Source organism: Phoxinus phoxinus, assembly GCF_949152265.1.
Source record: "Phoxinus phoxinus genome assembly, chromosome: 17".
NCBI classification, from domain to species: Eukaryota; Metazoa; Chordata; class Actinopteri; order Cypriniformes; family Leuciscidae; genus Phoxinus; species Phoxinus phoxinus.
In genome coordinates, this window is record NC_136892.1 from 23,547,891 (window position 1) to 23,566,868 (window position 18,978).

Below are 18,978 nucleotides of genomic sequence, written 5' to 3' on the forward strand. Positions count from 1 at the left end.
GTAATATTATCAATGTTTGTGTGTTTCTTCAGCTTCGGCCACTTTTATGAAACGAACAGACTTTATTTTTTATTGCTTATATGAGAATAACATATTGGAAATTATTCACTATGCCTTCATTATTTATTTTGCAACCTGTTTTTTTTTTACTCTTGTCATTGACTCAGACTTTTTTTTAATATATATACAGTGGGGATAACAAGTATTTGATACACTGCCAATTTTGCAGGTTTTCCCACTTACAAAGCATGTAGAAGTCTGTAATATTTATCATAGGTATTCTTCAACTATTAGTGACGGAATCTAAAACAAAAATCCAGAAAATCACATTGTATGATTTTTAAGTAATTAATTTGCATTTTATTGCATGACATAAGTATTTGATACATCAGAAAAGCAGAACTTAATATTTGGTACAGAAACCTTTGTTTGCAATTACAGAGATCATACGTTTCCTGTAGTTCTTGACCAGGTTTGCACACACTGCGGATTTTGGCCCACTCCTCCATACAGACTTTCTCCAGATCCATCAGGTTTCGGGGCTGTCTCTGGGCAAAAACGGACTTTCAGCTCCCTCCAAAGATTTTCTATTGGGTTCAGGTCTGGAGACTGGCTAGACTTAGACTTAGACTTAGACTTAGACTTAGAAAACTTTAATGTCCTCAGAGAGGCAATTTGTTGAAATTTGTGGCTAGGCCACTCCAGGACCTTGAGATGCTTCTTACGGAGCCACTCCTTAGTTGCCCTGGCTGTGTGTTTCGGGTCGTTGTCATGCTGGAAAACCCAGCCACGACCCATCTTCAATGCTCTTACGAGGGAAGGAGGTTGTTGGCCAAGATCTCGCGATACATGGCCCCATCCATCCTCCCCTCAATGCGGTGCAGTCGTCCTGTCCCCTTCCCCCCAAAAGAATGATATTTCCACCTCCATGCTTCATGGTTGAGATGGTGTTCTTGGGGTTGTACTCATCCTTCTTCTTCCTCCAAACACGGCGAGTGTAGTTTAGACCAAAAAGCTCTATTTTTGTCTCATCAGACCACATGACCTTCTACCATTCCTCCTTTGGATCATCCAGATGGTCATTGGCAAACTTCAGATGGGCCTGGACATGCGCTGGCTTGAGCAGGGGGACCTTGCGTGCACTGCAGGATTTTAATCCATGACGGCGTGGTGTGTTACTAATGGTTTTCTTTGAGACTGTGGTCCCAGCTCTCTTCAGGTCATTGACCATGTCCTGCCGTGTAGTTCTGGGCTGATCCCTCACCTTCCTCATGATCATTGATGCCCCACGAGGTGAGATCTTGCATGGTGCCCCAGAACGAGAGAGATTGACCGTCACCTTGAACTTCTTCCATTTTCTAATAATTGCGCCAACAGTTGTTGCCTTCTCACCAAGCTGCTTACCTATTGTCCTGTAGCTCATCCCAGTCTTGTGCAGGTCTACAATTTTATCCCTGATGTCCTTACACAGCTCTCTGGTCTTGGCCATTGTGGAGAGGTTGGAGTCTGTTTGATTGAGTGTGTGGACAGGTGTCTTTTATACAGGTAACGAGTTTAAACAGGTGCAGTTAATACAGGTAATGAGTGGAGAACAGGAGGGCTTCTTAAAGAAAAACGAACAGGTCTGTGAGAGCCGGAATTCTTACTAGTTGGTAGGTGATCAAAAACTTATGTCATGCAATAAAATGCAAATTCATTATTTAAAAATCATACAATGTGATTTTCTGGATTTTTGTTTTAGATTCCGTCTCTCACAGTTGAAGTGTACCTATGATTAAAAAATACAGACCTCTACATGCTTTGTAAGTGGGAAAACCTGCAAAATCGGCAGTGTATCAAATACTTGTTCTCCCCACTGTATATACATATAATATTTGAAAACATTAATTTTATATTTAAAATAATTCTAAGAATTTTTGGATAATCTGATAATCTAATGTTTTAAATGTCATTTCCACCACAGAATGTTATCAACGCAATACATCACATGAAATGCGATGAGAATAACATTGTGGTGAAGTAAAGAGGATCAAAAGTGTCCATCCCACCCTCTCTGGTCTGGTTCTAATATGTTCTATCAGAGGTTTTGGGGTGGAAATGGAAGACGGCTGTACCGCAGACCCTCCTGCCGAGACAATTCCAGAATCCTGCTGTCTTGGCCCGCTTTCAGACTGAAATTCCCCTTTCCCCTGCTTCTATCACACAGAGCAAATTTGTAACACAATGACATTGCAACACAATGACATCATTATTTCAGTTCCGTTTTATGTGAAGCATCTGTTCCGCCATCCTTCGCCAAGTTACCACGTTTTGGGTTTCACTAGATGTCGTGCTGCTTTGGACGAAACGCAAACCCCGATTCTTGCGTTATAAAGGATTTGAAACAGAATCGGTTCATAATCATGCTTACTAAATGGGCTCACCAGTCATGAGTGTCTTTGTGTGTTTTTTTTTCACATAAGAAAGCCTTAGGGGAGCGCGGGGCACAACCTAACGCGGGGCTAAATGTAACACGGACCTTTTACGTAGTTACTCAGGGTCACGCGGGTTGTGTTTACGATCTTTTTCTCTCGCTGCCAGAAGACGGTCTCCCGTGGATTTGTGAAAAGTTTTGGTAATATTTTGTGAAGATACGGGACAAAGAGTGTTTTGACACCATCTAAGTATTTTTTTTCATCATACGTATTTTTCTGTTTCTGAGTTGTGTGTGTACGTCACCAAATCTAACTTTATATATTGCCTTAATCACTGTCTTGTTGGCTAAAACATGGCACCATTTTGAAACATGTCAGCAACTCCTAGCAACTGTTAGCTAGGTTTAAAATATTTTTTACACAGCGGGGTTGGTTGTAACACAGTGTTACAACTAAGCCGCCAAGTGTTCACAATATTGTAGCCTATGGGATTTGTTTACTATATTGCTCACTTGTTTATTTATAAAAAATATTGCCTGTTTTCATGTAATAAACACTTTAAAATGTGATTTTAAGCTTGTTTTTATTATTATTACTGTTACTATTAATAATAATAATAATTTTGCATGCAAAACTGTGCAGCCCTTTCCTATATCTCTATCCATGATATTGATCCATAATAGAAGGATGATTGGATGAGGGATGGATGTATGGATATCTATCTATACAGATGTACAAACAATATCAAACTATACAGATAAAATAGTACTGAATTATGTGTGTTACAAGTGTTACAACTAACCCCTCTGTCTGTTACAACTAACCCCGCATATGGGGTAAGTTGTAACATTTGCACTTCTGTCACTTTCAGTGCAACTGTACAAAAATGGAAGGTCCTAGAAAAAACTTTAAGTGTTCATTTGTAGCAGAGATGTGTATGTTTCTTGTGTAAAAAAAAGATTAATCTAACCTAATTGTTTTTTAAATAATTGAGCCAAAACCAAAATGCGTTAGGTTGTGCCCCGCTCTCCCCTACACCAAATCTGATTACCGGGCAGTCAAACCATTTCAGAAGCATTTTTGTGTTTTATGCTTTTCATTCAAGAGCTTAGTTCCGTTTATGCATATTACATCCTCCAAAAATGAAATTATTTTCAAGGTTTCCTAACACCCAGAACACTCTGGCAACTGACTAGCAAACAAACAGAACCCATTATATCAGTTGCTGAGTTAGTGATTTTTGCACACGTCAACACCCCTCATGTTGTCATGAATTAAGACGAACTCTCGCTAATAAAGTGGCATTGTTCTCGTTCAGTAGTCATAGAGGCCAGACACTGTGCCAGACGTCTTAAAGTGCCGCTGTTACGCATAGCCTACACATGTACTTCTTCTAAGAGTATGTTGTAAAACACATGTCTGCATTTTGAACTTGAAGAAGGACGCTTGCCTTCAGGATAAAACAAGCCTACACAGGTCTAACCACAAGCATGCGCACACAGCTGACCCGATCGACCCCAGCAATATTTCTCTCATTAAATTAAAAAGCAGATTGTTTGTATGTTGACATATTTCCTATAAATCACATACAACATTGCAACTGAGAAAACATGTGGCTTTTAATGATTGCTGCAGAATAAAACCTAACTTTTTTTAGAATCATGTCTGTTCCTAATCCTGATCGGTCTGAATCATGATCTGATTAAAAGTCAACAGTCAGATTTTGAGTTTGTTAAAGGGGTGGTATAATGCCCTTTTCACAAGATGTAAAATAAGTCTATGATGTCCCCAGGATATGTATGTGAAGGTTTAGCTCAAAATACCCCACATAATTTTTTATATAGAATGTAAAATTGTCACTTTTTGAGGGTGAGCACACACCGTTTTTGTGTCTGTCTCTTTAAATGCAAATGAGCTGCTGCTCCCGGCACAGTGGGCGGAGCTTCAACAGCTCCTTTACCTCACACAGACATGCACTGAAAATGTCAAAGTTTATGTTCAAACCGGAGTCAGACAATGATGGAGAGACTCTAGAAGAAGTGACAACATGTAGAATGCAACAGGACATTTCTGAATGGTTAGTTGATGAATTTATGTAGCTGAAGTGTAGTTATCTTCTAGTCATTGATTAGCACATTCTGTCATGATAATCTATAAATCGCGTTCCCGAGGGAGGGGTTTATGTACATTTTAGGGTTGGTGATGTCACTAACTCGGGAGGAATGTCGTGTAGTCCCTACAAGCCGTTTGTTGTAGTCTTTAAAAAAACGATTTCTTAAAAAGCAAATATCTTCCTTTGCTTTGAACTTTGAGCGTTGTAACTCTGCAGATGTTGTTTATGCTCAAACAGCAACATTACCCACTAACTAAAGTTAGAAAATTGAAATCATAATCAACCACCCTTTTAATCATGTACTGACAACCTCTCCTGATAGATGATCTTCATAAGACTGGAATGTCCAATTTGTTTGTTCGAGTAAGGACAAACAAGCATAGACCTTATTCACAGCAGCACCAACTTTGATTTTAAATGGGAATGAAAGCGAGGCTGTGAAGGATAGACATAGGCTATACATCTCTTCATTGGGTTGTACTGTTATTAGGGGCCAAGCGCCGAAGGTGCATATAGGCAACTATTGTATCTGCTAGTTTTCTTCTTCTTCTTCTTCCGCTCTTGAGTCTTTGGCAGCCCATAACTGTATGGTAAAAAGTTGTGAAATGTGGCACACAGATAGAGGACAGTCTGAACATTAACCACAGCAATTTTGGAGTCTACAAATCAATCCCTCTAGCGCCACCAACTGTCCAAAGTTTCATTTGTTTGTTCTAATAACTTTTTAACCATAAGGGATAGAAACAAAATTAGGGTTAGGGTATTACAATTAGATTAACAAAATGTCCTCTGATTCCTTGACCCAAGACAATTAAATCATCTTCAGACCAAACAAACTGTAAAAAAAGGTTTGAAAAGCTTTTTTGTTAAACCCAACCACTCTCAAATAACGTGCAAACATTTCTTTCCAAACCCATTCTGTTAACTATAGTTTGTTTACTGGTTTAAGTGAACAGTTTAAACTAGGCTTGACAAACACAGAAATGCATGTATCTGTGAAAAATCGTTTTCGTTGTGGTTCAGCACTAAGTTACTTAAGTCGCCAATTAGCCTAATAGTGTTTTCTTGTTATACTTTAGTTTTATTACTTTTATACGCATGAAATCCCGTCACAGTCACCCAGAGATGCTTGTGCGTTGGTTTTAGTGGTCAAGTGCAAGAAAGAAAAACATCCTAATAATGAAAAAAAAGTGTAAATATATGACTTTCCAGAGTTTTAGGGATGCAGTAACATGTTCAGGTAAAGTTCCTACATTGCATCAGTATGTTCCATTTACATCTATTTTATAGGTTTCAAATATTCAATGAACAAATAATATACAGTGAAAAGTCTGAAAATGACCCATTGTTTACTCAATGCATGTTAGTGCTTGCTTAAAATGAATCTTTTAATTCTAAAAATGAAATTGAATGTCATTGATTCTTAAGCGCACAACAAATGTCAAGGGGGCTGGAACTCTACTGTATTTATTATTCCCATTACTTTTTCTAGAACCACCAATTGCATGTGCTGTGATAGATTGGCACAGGGTTATAGGAATGCATAATCTATCACAGGCATCGTCTAATGAGGGCTTTGTGGATTTTGATTGAACTGCCTCCAGTTTCCATACACATTAAAGACACATCATCTCAAATTTCAAAAGAATGCTTTGGAAACTGAAGCGAGCGGTCCTTTGTGCATGACGTATCTGGTTGAGAGAACAGATTCTGGGCCCGGCTGATGAACTAATGCACAGAATGAGACAGCAGACGACAGGACACTTAAAAATGACTGCTGGAACAGACATTGAAAAACCTATTTTTAAGCATCCCAATATAAACCAAGACAAATTCATAGTTCCCATAGCTTTAAAGCAAGGAATTGGTATGACTAAAAGTGCAACATCTTAGTGAAGAGTAGAAAAACAGCATTCACTATATAAATTAAAATAAAATTAAGATTTTATTAATTTCAATGGTTCCTGGAAATAATAATAATTGTTATTATATTGACACTTAATTATTAAAATATTTTCTAATTATCATTTTATTATTTTTAGAATTACTTAGAGGTTTTTAATGACTGAGATCATTGTACTTAATACATAATAATATATAAATATATACACAGAGAACTATAAGAATACAATTTGCCATTGTCTTTATTTAAAAAAAGCAAGTCAAGTTCATAGTATGCATTAGCACCTTTAACGAAAAGCACAATACTCAATCAAAGCTTCTCAACAATGTCCTGTTCTTACAACCAGACTAGACAGAGGTCTCTATAACTGAAGACCAGATAAACGGCATGACAGGCTTTCTAAGGGGACGTCCCGAACAGCCTCCATGAGGTTGCCAGATCAGAGTTTAAAGGCCTGGTATTAAGAAAGTGTGTAATGCTGTGTGGACTGAGGAGGTCAGAAGGCTGGAGGAATGTTATCTAGAGCTGTGTAGATCTGTGCAAAAGCCTCCAGCAACCCTGAGGCCATTCGAGAGACTGAGCTTATTGAGTGGCAGCATCAGTAACGTCTTGTCTTTACCAGGCCGGGGCGGTGTTGGCAAGTCGTCGCATACGCCTGCGAAATTTAAAAAAAAGCAATATTATTCAGATGCAATACATGTGTATTCATTATATATAAAACAAATAAAAAGTTGTCTAGTAGGCAAGGTCTATTTTCTCACCTTGTGTTTCTGTCCTGGTCTCTGATTTTCTTCTCCATCTCTGCGTCTGTCAGGGTCTCCAGCAGAGGGCACCACTGGTCGGCATCACCCGTGTTCCGAATGGCAATCTCAACCGTTGGTAATGGGTTCTCACTACAGGAAATGAGCCAGATGGGGTCAGAAGTGGACAGCATCACTTTAACATCATGGAAGGCCAATGATGCATCATTGATGACCACTGAGGCACAAAGGTGATGAATGCTATCTAGAAATACCTAGTAAACTTTTGTAAAGGAAAACGGTTCATATAAATGATATGATTTACTTTTAACCGTCATACAGATTTCAAAGCCATGCTTGTGGCAGCACATGCAGGGGTCAAACAAGAACAGTCTGTTCTGGTATCACTAGGTTTATGCTATGTCATTTTTAAAAGGAAAACTGAATTTGGCATTAACGGCATGTCAATATACAGGGACAAGTCCTGCAAAGATATAAAAAATAAGATGAAAGTACTCAGCTTCCCGGGGTATGAAACGTGGGGGGTAAGAGGGAGAGAAGATCAAGAAATTTTGAAGCATATTGACCTGAAATCAGACCTATTGGAACAGACAGTGGGAGAAGCAAACAATTAGAAGGTTAAAGCAAAAACAAAAAGCAATGAAGTTAATCACACAGAATGAAACAAAAAACTCAGTAACATTTTAACTAAACCTCAAAGCGAATAATGTGCCATTTTCACCTATGATCTACAGACAGCATGATCTCATGGTGAAAATGTAATGCTAACCGGTTATGCCCTCACAAACCACAACCTCTAAAAGGCTAAAGTAAGGTTGCAAGCCATGCAAGAGAAAAGCAACTGAATTATGAATCATTATGGAAGCAAAAATTAATGTAGGCTGTACTGCAGGGAGAAAATGTAGTTACTTTATAACCAACGGAGGAAAGAGAAACACATAAAACTACTTCAGGGCACAATAAAGAGAAGTCACAATGTTTAAACGGTTGTCTGCTTGCTGTCGGACAAATAAACGAGATTGTAAAGGCCCAGACCGCATTAAAGATGGTCTCAATTTCGTGGCGTCAAGACATGCCATGTGTGTATATATGACCACATTATGGAAATTCCACTTCATACAACCTTATAGAACACCGTAAATCATTGTTTAAAATGGAACCAGGCCCCAGACATCTCTACAATCAAACAATGCAGTACAGCACAAACAGACACAGATATCAATGTAAATATTACATGCAAGAACACCATGTGAGACATACGCTACCGTCCAAAATAATTGGGCTTGTACGTTTTTTTATTTTATTCAATGCTGCATTTATTTAATCAAAAATACAGTAAAATAGCAATATTGTGAAAATATTTTTAAAAATATTATTTTATTTATTCCTGATGACAAAGCTGAATTTTCAGCATCATTACTTCCGTCTTCAGTTTCACATGATCCTTCATAAATCATTCTAATATGCTTATTCATATTATTATAAATGATGAAAACACTTGCACTACTTAATATTTTTGTGGAAACCTGATATATTCTTTGATGAACAGAAAGTTCAATAGAATTTAAGACAGAAATTATGTAAACAAATGTCACTTTCGATTTCAATTTTGATTTCAATTTATTGCATACTTGCTGAATATAATTAATTTCTTTAAAAAACATATGACTTATTTTATTAGTTTAAGAATACACGTTTAAAAAGTTTATTTAAACATTTATTACTACTAATTAACTTATTATTACTTCTAAAAATGTTTAATAAATGCAATCCTCTGTACTCGTTTTTTCACTCCACTTGTTTGTTGCTGCTATGAGTTTTAGTTCCTTGCATGACAGTGATTAGAATGCCATACCAGACACATAACCCATATAAGCATCTTTCTCACTGATAAATAGGTTTTTGTGGCGAGTGGGAAAAAATTCAACCTACATGCAAAGAAGTTGGATCATTGTCAAGGCATGCCTAGTTTCTTTTTTGTATTTTCTGCGAAAACTGTGAATAGGTTTTCAGTCTGTTTACAAAATACCTTCTGATTCTTGGGTAAATTCCAAGGCAATATTACAGGCTAGGGAAATAATTCACTCTCTGCCTTATGACAGTGAAGTGGCGGTATAAATACTAAAGAACAAATCATGTCTCAACAGTGAGCCGCAGAGGGAATACCACAGCGAGTCTTCCTTTACACTCACTGTACGGATTATAAATGAGTTTGGAGATCATAAATCATGGCAAGCAGGGATTTTGAAAACAAGAAACTGTCCTAAAATGACTCTACGGGGAATACAGTGTTTCTAGAGCGGTTTGTGCATCAAGCAACTTCATTTATGGACCATCATCATCCTGAAACTAAAAGCCCCAAGGCACATGCATTTTATATCAATAATTGTCACACACTGTGAAGCACTGCTGGTCCATATGAGAAAGCAAAAGAATAAAAATTTAACTAGAACTCAAACTTATGTTTGAGGCGAGCATTAACTGGCCAATATTGGAAGAGTATGCGTGTTGCTCACCTGAAGGCGTACGTCCTCTGGTGCCAGCTGAGCTGTCCGCGGATGCTGTAGGCGATGGTGGTGACGAACTCTCCACCGAGGCCCAACTCAGAGCAGAGCTTCAAAGCAAACGTTTCTGGTGAGTTCTCCTTCTCTGACATGTCCCATTCGAACTGATCCACCAAAGAGATGTTCCCCACATGAATGTTTAGCTGAAAGTACAATGCAGGTCAGCAATGGAATTAACTGGGGATGCATGATATATCAGCCACCATGTGGTTATCGGCCCGATATATGTTCATTTTTAATATTATCGTTATCGGCCCAATAAGAAACTTGGCCGATATATTAAAGCCGATAAGTAATGGATTATTTTTCTTCAGCTGAGACACTTCATGCGCACTCTTCGCATTGATGTTTTTGACTTGATTACTTGAAATATGATTGGAATCACTTCAAAAAAGAAAAATACAGTTAAGTGCAAGATGTGCAGTGCAAGTCTGTCATATAGGCTAAGGCTACATTAAATTATAATGAGAATATCATTATAATTGTGTGCTTGGGGCATGGATTTAATGGTGAGACTTTTGTTTTTGTAGGCTCTCAAAAAGTATATAAAAATTTGGATTTAGATTTATCGGCCAACATATCGGCTTTTAATAATAAAGAATTATCATATCGGCCAATTTTGATATCGGTGCATCCCTAGAATTAGCCCCATGAATTATGATTGCCTTTTAACAGACTAAATTTACACTGTTCGTTTTTGGGATTGACAACCGGATTCACTGACAGGTGTGAATCTCAATGTCCCATTCACACAGCAACTTACCGTAACGCCTCGAATACTGTCAGTATGAATGTGCAACGGGAGTCAAGCCTGTATTCTCTATACAGTAACCAGTGACCAAAGTAATATCAAAGATGGCGACGGCCAAAAAACGGAAAAGTCCAATCTTCATTAATTGATAGCAGTTTTTATATCTGGGTGAAGAGCGGAGCATTTGAGTCGTGCGTAGAACACAAAACTGAATGGAGCAGAACAGTTACTGGATCTAAAACCTTTAGATGACGCACAGCTCACTGTAAGTTACAAAACCACAACTGAAAACCTGCAACACTCGATGGACACGCATTTGTGCAGTGCAGAGCGGCTCTCTCGCACTGTATGACGTGAAAAACAAGTAGTTGTCCAGTTCGGTTCCGTTCACAGCACAGGTTTTTCGAAAATGTGGTGTTGAGTCCTGAAAATGTACAGGTGTGATTTCGGGTATACTAGAATGCGGTAACTCCCATAAATAACTGAACTGTGTTAAAGACTCAAATACAGGACTGACAAAACAATTCTGCTGCTGTGTGAACACTGCCATAAAGAGACCATTTTACAAACAAATATAAATTAGGCCTTGATCAGCTAATTAAGTCTAATTTAGTCCAAACTGATCAAATAAAAAAATGTGCTTTTGGGTACTACTGTGAAACACACCTTAATGATGACCCTCTGGTCTGTCTGCTCATCCAGAATGCTGTCGGTAGGGTAGGACTCGATCTGCTGTCTAATGGCCGAGGCGATGGCGGGGACGAAGGCGAGAGGATTCAGGTCCAGGTCATCACACAGGATCTCAGCAAACATCTCTGGAGTCATAAGTTTCTCTGGAGACGCAAAAAGCAGACACTTCTGCACTTAAATGTCTTTAGCATGAATGCATCTTGCATTCAACAGCAAAAGAAAAGAAAAAACATACACTACCATTCAAAACCCTTAAGTCAGTGAATTTTTTTATACTTTTATTCAGCAAGGATGAATTGAATTGAGCAATAAAGTGCCATAAAGACCGTAACATTTCCATTTCAAACAAATGCTGCTCTTTTGAACGTTCTTTTGAACGATCAAAAAAAATTTGATCAGTTTCCACAAAAATATGAAGCAGCACAATTGTTTCCAACATATTATTATTAAAAGTAATAAATGTTTCTTGAGCACCAACTTAGCATATTAGAATGATTTCTGGAGGACCATGAGATACTGCAAATGAAAATATACTAAAATATATAGAAAAGTTACTTTGAATCATAAGAATAAGTCAGAGCATCTAAAACACACACAGACAGATTGTGTCTGACCTTCATGATTTTAATTTTTCTTTTTTAAAATAATGAGAATGAGAGTTTTGCACCTTACTGTATTGACTATTTGGGGGGAAATTATGCGTAACTCATGAAATTAATGTTTTTTATTTTGTCGCCTTACCGTTCATGTTCCAGGTGAAGGCATCTCTGAGCTTCTGCCCATCAATCTCCATGTCCAAGCGGATAGGCACCAGGACCTCTGCCTGGGATGCATTTTCGTGGATGACTGCCGGGTCGTGGTCATCGAAACTATGCATTGAAAGAAAGCAGAGACCCATAAACACACTCTATAATTAATTAGCACCATATGCGCAGCATGTGCTCTTCAACTCCACCCCAGGGCTCGGATTCTGAACAACTGCCCACATTTTTCCTTCATGTCCTGCCCTTTTCTGACACAACAAATGCCTGAAAGTTTAACAACCTGCATATGTGATTATGTGAGGGATTTAAAATGCTTGTCTTGTAAGTAATGACAGCAGAATGAAGTAGTTTTGGAGCTTTGCTTTAAACCAACAGCTGGCTGGCGGCATTCTAGTCTGAAGTGTCTAATTTAAAGCCAATCATTGACATTTACCACAGTCCTCAGAAGGATATGTTGAAAAATTGCAAGGTCCATTACTTCCTCTTGGGATAAGATGATATAGGTCAATTGACCCTTCGCAGGGAGCTTGATTGACAGGCGATCTGACCAATCATACTTCCCCATCCGCCATTTTGTCGGACAAAGCAGTCAGAAGAGTTAGTAGATTAATATGGGAGAATTTGAGCTTGAAAAACAGTGTACTGACGTCTTTCCGCGGTTAAAACAACATTCCTTATGTTCATTCATGTTTATTTGATGCTATAAATGAACTAGAAGGAAGAGATGATCGGTTCACGAGCAGCTTTAACTGAAGCTCTACAGCGATCTGACAGACACATTAAAGAGCCACAAAAAGGTATTTATTGTAAATTTATTTTAAAAAATGACCAAATTTGAAAGGTGAGACTGTTTAATACGTTTAATATCAAAAGTAACCTGGTCTGTCCTGTCTGTCAGCGTGTTGTTAGTCTCCTCTCTGCTCCACGATGTATTTCTCACTGCGTGAGAACATGGTGTGGCATGAGAGCGGAGTAGCTTGTCGGGCATAGCGACAGTAACTAAGGGGGGCGGGTCTTTGCGAACGGTCAATTGAGGGCCTAATAACACAAATTGACTTTGAGCGTTTGAACCTTTATCAGGTTATCTTTTCGTGAAGGAAATGAGGAAGAAGGAACTTCAGCATGTCCAAAGGAAAATGAGCCTAACAAGGGTATTTGCTTTTCATAACAATCAGAAAAGATTCTGTCAGCGATAAACAACATAACCTGAAAGAACCCGTTCGCAATAACAAGCCAGTGTTTTGGACTATTGCTTCATCTGCTGACCCAAAACAACGAAGTCATGGGAAGTATGTAGCGGAAATGTGGTTTGGTTCCTTCATAAACATCCTCTGGTTCGATATTGTCCTGATAACATCATGCAACAATCCACCGTTGCTTAAATAATCATCCAGTTTTACATTTCTTAATTATATTTAGATTGAGTAACATGTCGATGATTGTTGACAGGTCGAACCTAAGAAATGTTTAAAGACCCGTGAAATGGCTTGAGCACATTTTCTTTCCTGTGTTGACATATTTCCTACTGAAATATTTCAAATGGAGGCTGACAGCATCAATTTGGCTTTGTTTTCCCAGAAAGAAATTGTAAACATTTAGAAGTACGCAAGCATATACATTACCAATCAAAAGTTTGTGGTCAGTAAGACATTTTAATCTTGAAAAAATCCAGAAAAAATGGATCACGGTTTCCACACAACTATGAAGCTGCACAACTGTTTTCAACTTTGATAAGAAATGTTTCTTGTGCAACGAAATCAGCTTTTAGGAATGATTTATGAAGTGTCATGTGACAGTGAAGACTGAAAAAAATTCAGCTTTGACATCACAAGAAAAAAATTACATTTTAAATTATAATCAAATAGAAAACAGTAGTAATAAGTAGTAGTACTATTTCTAATTAAATTATGATTATACTAACTTTTAAGAAGTAATAATAATTTGCAATATTACTGTTTTTACTGTATCTTTATCAAAGAATTGCAGCCTTGGTGAACATCTTACCTACCCCAAAACTTTTGAACAAGTTCAAGTTCACTTTATTTCTATAGCACATTTACAACAGCCACTAGGCTGACCAAAGTGCTTTACAGAACAACCATTTTAAAAGATAGTAAGACCTGAATAACAAAAATAAAAACACAAATAAGAGCAGCAAAGCTAAGCGAAACCTTAAAAGCATACACAACTGTTCTTAAGTTTGGGGTTAGCAAATATATCATTTATCTTACTGACGCCAAACTTATGAATGGTAGTGAATGTGTTTTTTGTGTGTATTAAACTCTCATTACTTATATTACCATAATGGAAATGTCCTTTTCTTGTCACGTCCCATTCGGTTTCTGTTGATAGTGGTGGAACAAGGCACTGCGTCCAGGTGATGGGAGCTGTTGGGTAGGGTAGGCACCCATTGACTGCTCCTCTTTCCCTTCTGCTCCCTAAATTTCAGATACAAAGTCACAACAACATAAACTTCAATAGAAAATTATCTTTTTGGGGTTATATATATATATAATATGTGTGTTTATATAATATAATATGTGTGTAATGTGTGTTTTATGTACAGTATATATGTATGTGTGTGTATATATATATATATATATATATATTATATATATATACACATGCATATATAAAACACATACAAAATAATTAAGATAGAATACATCGATCAAATCTGCTATAAAACACTTTTTTAAAAATCTATTCACAAAACTGACTGGAAGTGTCCATATGTGTATTAATAAAATCAACCCCAGTTGACTTGGTGCTGTGTTTATTATATTTGTATCACTTCTTGTTCTCCATTTAGACCTGTACATCACATAACCGAGGACCACTAGACTCCTCACCTGAGATACGCCGGCGGCTCTGTGCTGATGGACACTGCCTTGTACTTCTCATCATTCCCCTCGAAGATCTCCTCACATTCAGACGCCTTCAGCAGGGTCACACTGGTGGCTAAAGTTGTGTAACCATGATTTAAAACAAAAACACTGCACAAACTGCTGTCTAGAAGCAGGACTAAGGGACTATGAGATATGTGCTGCTTACAGGTGCTTTCTGGACCTGAGACTTTGAAAAGATCATTCAAAGGGAAAGGAATCACTTACCGTGTGAGGATGCTACTATCTTCTTCCGCTCCTCCACGGATGCAAGGCGTCTCCATAGTGACGGGTACCGCTTATACAGAGAGCCTCTGAACATCCGCAGGTAGTTGCCAACCTAAAAAGCAAAGACAAAGTAAATACTAAATGTTTTTAAAGGAAGACACTACACTGTTTTTTCATTCACTGGTCAATTTTGAAATGTTGGGCTATTTTGCTCCCATAATTTGACTTTGATACAGACCTAGTGGAAAGAAAACATCCAAAATATACATTTAAGTGTTTATTTTATTACACTTCTCTTTGCATCTGTAGATTTCAATTACAATACATATCTTTAAAGGCTGTATTCTTAAAATTAGTTTTTTTCTCCTGCACTGAGACAGAAATCTCCACTTCAGTCGCATTTACACAAAACCTATATAATAGTAGGTTAGTTAGTTGATAATATATCATTCAGCTAGTTTATCAAACATTTTACTCTTACAGATATAGTTTGTTCTTGCTGTTGACAGTATTTTCTCATTTGATAGAGTAATAAAAAGAGATATCCAAAATCCCCTCTGTATAAACATTTAAAATGATGTCAACAAAATGAAACGTGAATTTTGAACCTGGCTTTATTCAATGTTCAGATTTCTGTTTCTTGAAATGTATGAAAATGAATGCACATTAATGCCTATTTAATTCCTCATTTGCATAGTCAAACAACATTTCTGAAAACTTGTAATACCAAAAGAAAAATTGTGATAAGATTGTTCAACTTAGTAAGTTTGGTGATATATCTAGTTTTTACACTTTCCACATGTGGTGTCTTGTTCCCCCAAAGAAGAAAATTCTGTCATTAATTACTCACCCTCATGTTGTTCCAAACCTGTAAGACTTTCGTTCATCTTCAGAACACAATTTTTTTTAAGTTTTCTATCCTTCCATAGACAGCTACGCAACTGACGCTTCAAAAAGTTCATAAAGAGAATAAGAGATCATAAAACTAATACATATGAATTTGTATGAATTGAATTTAGATTGAATTTAGGTCAGCGAACATATACAGCTCAACAAAACCTGCTTGACACACAAGAACAAACCTCTTGCAGAAGCTCAAACGTGATGGGCAACATGAGAATGAACCTCATTAGTTCTTGCACGTCAAGCAAACATGCTTGAGCTTCCGTTTACCACAACTGATGTGTGAGTTGATGAATGTTTATGTGAATAAAAGCCTAAATTCAATCTTTTCATCATATAAAGCAATCGTGTCTCTTCAGAACATTTTGGACTAAACCGCTTTATTCACATGGATCAGATTAACAATCTCTTTATAAACTCAAAGTGGTAGTTGCATAGCCGTCTATGGAGGGACAGAAATCTCTCAGATTTCATCCAAAAGATCTTCATTTGTGTTTCAAAGATGAATGAAAGTCTTAGGGGTTTGGAACAACATGAGGGTGAGTAATTAATGAAAGAATTATCATCTTTGGTGGAACTATCCCTTTAAAAGAAATGCACTGCTGAATTCGCAAACACATAGGCTATTACTCGAGTCTTACTATATCTGCCATTGAAAGATGTGCTAAAAATAGTAAAAGTAGTACTATAGCTATGTTTCCGTGTGCATGGTGTGACAGAGTAACTTACACTGTTTAAGTTGAAATAGTTAAAAAATTATTCGCACTCATGTTATTCCAAACTCTAGGTCACCATTCACTTTCATTGTGAGAACAGAAGCAATGAAAGTAGTACGTTAGATGGAGACTGAGGCTGTCAGTTCCTAACGTTGTTCATCTCTTTTTGTGTTCCAATGGCGGGGAAGCATAAAGGTTTGGAACAAAAGGGTAAATAATCACAGAATTATTTTATGTGTGAACTCGCTTTAACATGTTTAACATACTATTGAAATGAAAAACTGCTATATTTATAACGTTCGTTATCTGCCAACATGTCTGTCCCAAATATACATATCGCACTCCAAATCTGACTTTTATAGATCGGATAGGCACTTTACAGTGGAACAGAGATAATTGCAAGCTCTATTGATCATTGAATCATTCATTCATAACGTCGATATGCAGATGTCAGCATCTTTAACTGGCAACAACCAACAAAGACAAGACAAAGATGTTAATACGATGGCTACATTAAGTTAATGGATATCAGGTGTAAAAATACGCACAATTCTCTGTGAGATAGAAAACGTACCTCTGAACCTATCATGTAAAAATCCTCATCTTCCTCGAGTTGAAATTTTATTGGTTTTTGTCCAAATGTTTTACTCAACGCCATCTTTGCGAACACAATGAGCGACAACGCGCATGCGTATAAAGGAAGCGGCGAGGTGGGAACAAGAGCTCATGCTCTGGGGCGCAAAGCTGCAGGCGTGCAGTAATGCCTGCTGTTGGAGGACATCTCACTAGATATGTTACTTACACAATAGGCTTCTAGGAAGCCCTAAAAAAACAGTCTACTTTTCTACGGAATATCGCAGTAGGCTATTTATAAATTATTAAAAACTGAAACTAAACAAAAATAGAAACGATGCCAAGTTGGCAATAAACTGAAATACGTTTAAAGGGGACCTATTATGCAAAATTCACTTTTACATTGTATCTCCTTACCAGAGCATTTAACAGTAGCATTCAAGTAAGAAATACTTTTTGTATTAAAGCTATAAAGTTATTCAATCAAGCAGTGAGAGATTTTCTGTTTTTCTTTTGTTGATTCTTAAAAAATGCTGGGTTGTTTTAACCCAAATTTGGGTCAAATATGGACAAACCCAACCGTCAGGTTAACATTTTTAATTAAAATAATTTAACCCAACGACTGCGTTTGTCCATATTTGGGAACAACCCACTATAACACATGCGATTTCTTTACTTGCTGTTTACTTTCACAGACATAACCGACTATGTGAGTTGTGTGTTTTGACACAACCTTGAGTGTAGCCTATTTGAAAGTTGAAGCGCAATAAGTGGAATGATCTCTCCACCCTCATCCGGAATGCGGAATTAATTATTTCCTTTTCCTTTAATCCTCCATTGTCTGGCTTATGCTACTACGTAAGTAATATGTAAATAAGATGTGAAAAATAACTTAGTTTAATAGTCACTGGATGAAAGGTGTGGCTCAGAAATCCATATCAAGTTTATACAGATATGGCTTTAAAATGATATGCAGATAAAAAACGTTAATGATGAGGAAGAACTGCAATGTCACGTGAGCATGACCGCGATAGAGATGATAATCAAAACCAAACAGATATTTTAGTTTTTAGCAGAGTATCTGAGGCAGGAGCTATAAAGGCTCCGCCCTCTTCTGGAAAGTGGGGTGGGGAGCAGCAGCTTATTTGCATTTAAAGATACATGCACGAAAACAGCATGTTTTTCCTTCCACTCAAAAATCTCTGTGGGGTGTTTTGAGCTGCAACTTCACAGACACTTTCGGGGGACACCTGAGACTTATATTACATTTTGTAAAAAGGGGCATAATAGGTTAGTTGAAGCACTAAAATTATGAACTGGAAATAAAATAAAAATAAAAATAAATTAAACAAGTAATGCAAAAAGCATGTAATGGAATCACTAGAAACTTTATGCTCCAAGCCAACTTAAGAGTTATTTAACAGGTTGCATATTTAATACATTTTATATTGTATAGTCATCATTTGTTTGCCATTGCTTGTACAGGAACATTAACAAATACAATAAAACAATTTTTTTAAAGTGTTCCTGTGCTTCTCGCATTTTAAGAACCAGCCGTGGCTTTTCACTCAAGTTGTGTTCATATTCAATCAATTAATTACAAATGTATGAGACAAAACACGGTACACGCTAAAAGAAAGGCCAATTTTAGGCTGCTAAAAATATTTACTTTACTAAGAGACTATTAAAAACTATTATCCAGTATTATCCATT

The 18,978-nt window shown here is 37.2% G+C and overlaps 1 protein-coding gene across 2 annotated transcripts; it reads right to left on the bottom strand.

Annotated features, from left to right (window-relative positions):
- Positions 1-6,455: 6,455 nt before the first annotated feature.
- Positions 6,456-17,507, bottom strand: smarcb1b (SWI/SNF related BAF chromatin remodeling complex subunit B1b). 2 transcript variants are annotated; one of them, XM_079586856.1, is made up of 9 exons: positions 17,267-17,507; positions 15,074-15,185; positions 14,813-14,921; positions 14,261-14,398; positions 11,938-12,065; positions 11,173-11,339; positions 9,708-9,898; positions 7,192-7,323; positions 6,456-7,085 (listed from the first exon to the last, which is right to left on the bottom strand). In XM_079586856.1, exons 1-9 carry the CDS (start codon positions 17,348-17,350, stop codon positions 7,046-7,048), a joined length of 1,101 nt encoding a protein of 366 aa, XP_079442982.1. In that variant the 5' UTR covers positions 17,351-17,507; the 3' UTR covers positions 6,456-7,045. The 2 variants fall into 2 exon arrangements, 1 of the variants encoding a protein (XP_079442982.1); XR_013794723.1 differs by having other exon boundaries at positions 6,568-7,085; positions 7,192-7,769; positions 17,267-17,386.
- Between the last annotated feature and the right edge of the window lie 1,471 nt (positions 17,508-18,978).

Excerpts from the sequence above, each read along its gene's own strand:
- smarcb1b (XM_079586856.1), bottom strand. The coding sequence starts at position 17,350 with ATGGCGTTGAGTAAAACATTTGGACAAAAACCAATAAAATTTCAACTC. Across the intron at positions 14,399-14,812 it reads GAGCCGCCGGCGTATCTCAG|GGAGCAGAAGGGAAAGAGGA; the intron begins GTGAGGAGTCTA and ends TCTGAAATTTAG. Across the intron at positions 7,324-9,707 it reads CAGAGGACGTACGCCTTCAG|TGAGAACCCATTACCAACGG; the intron begins GTGAGCAACACG and ends CATTTCCTGTAG.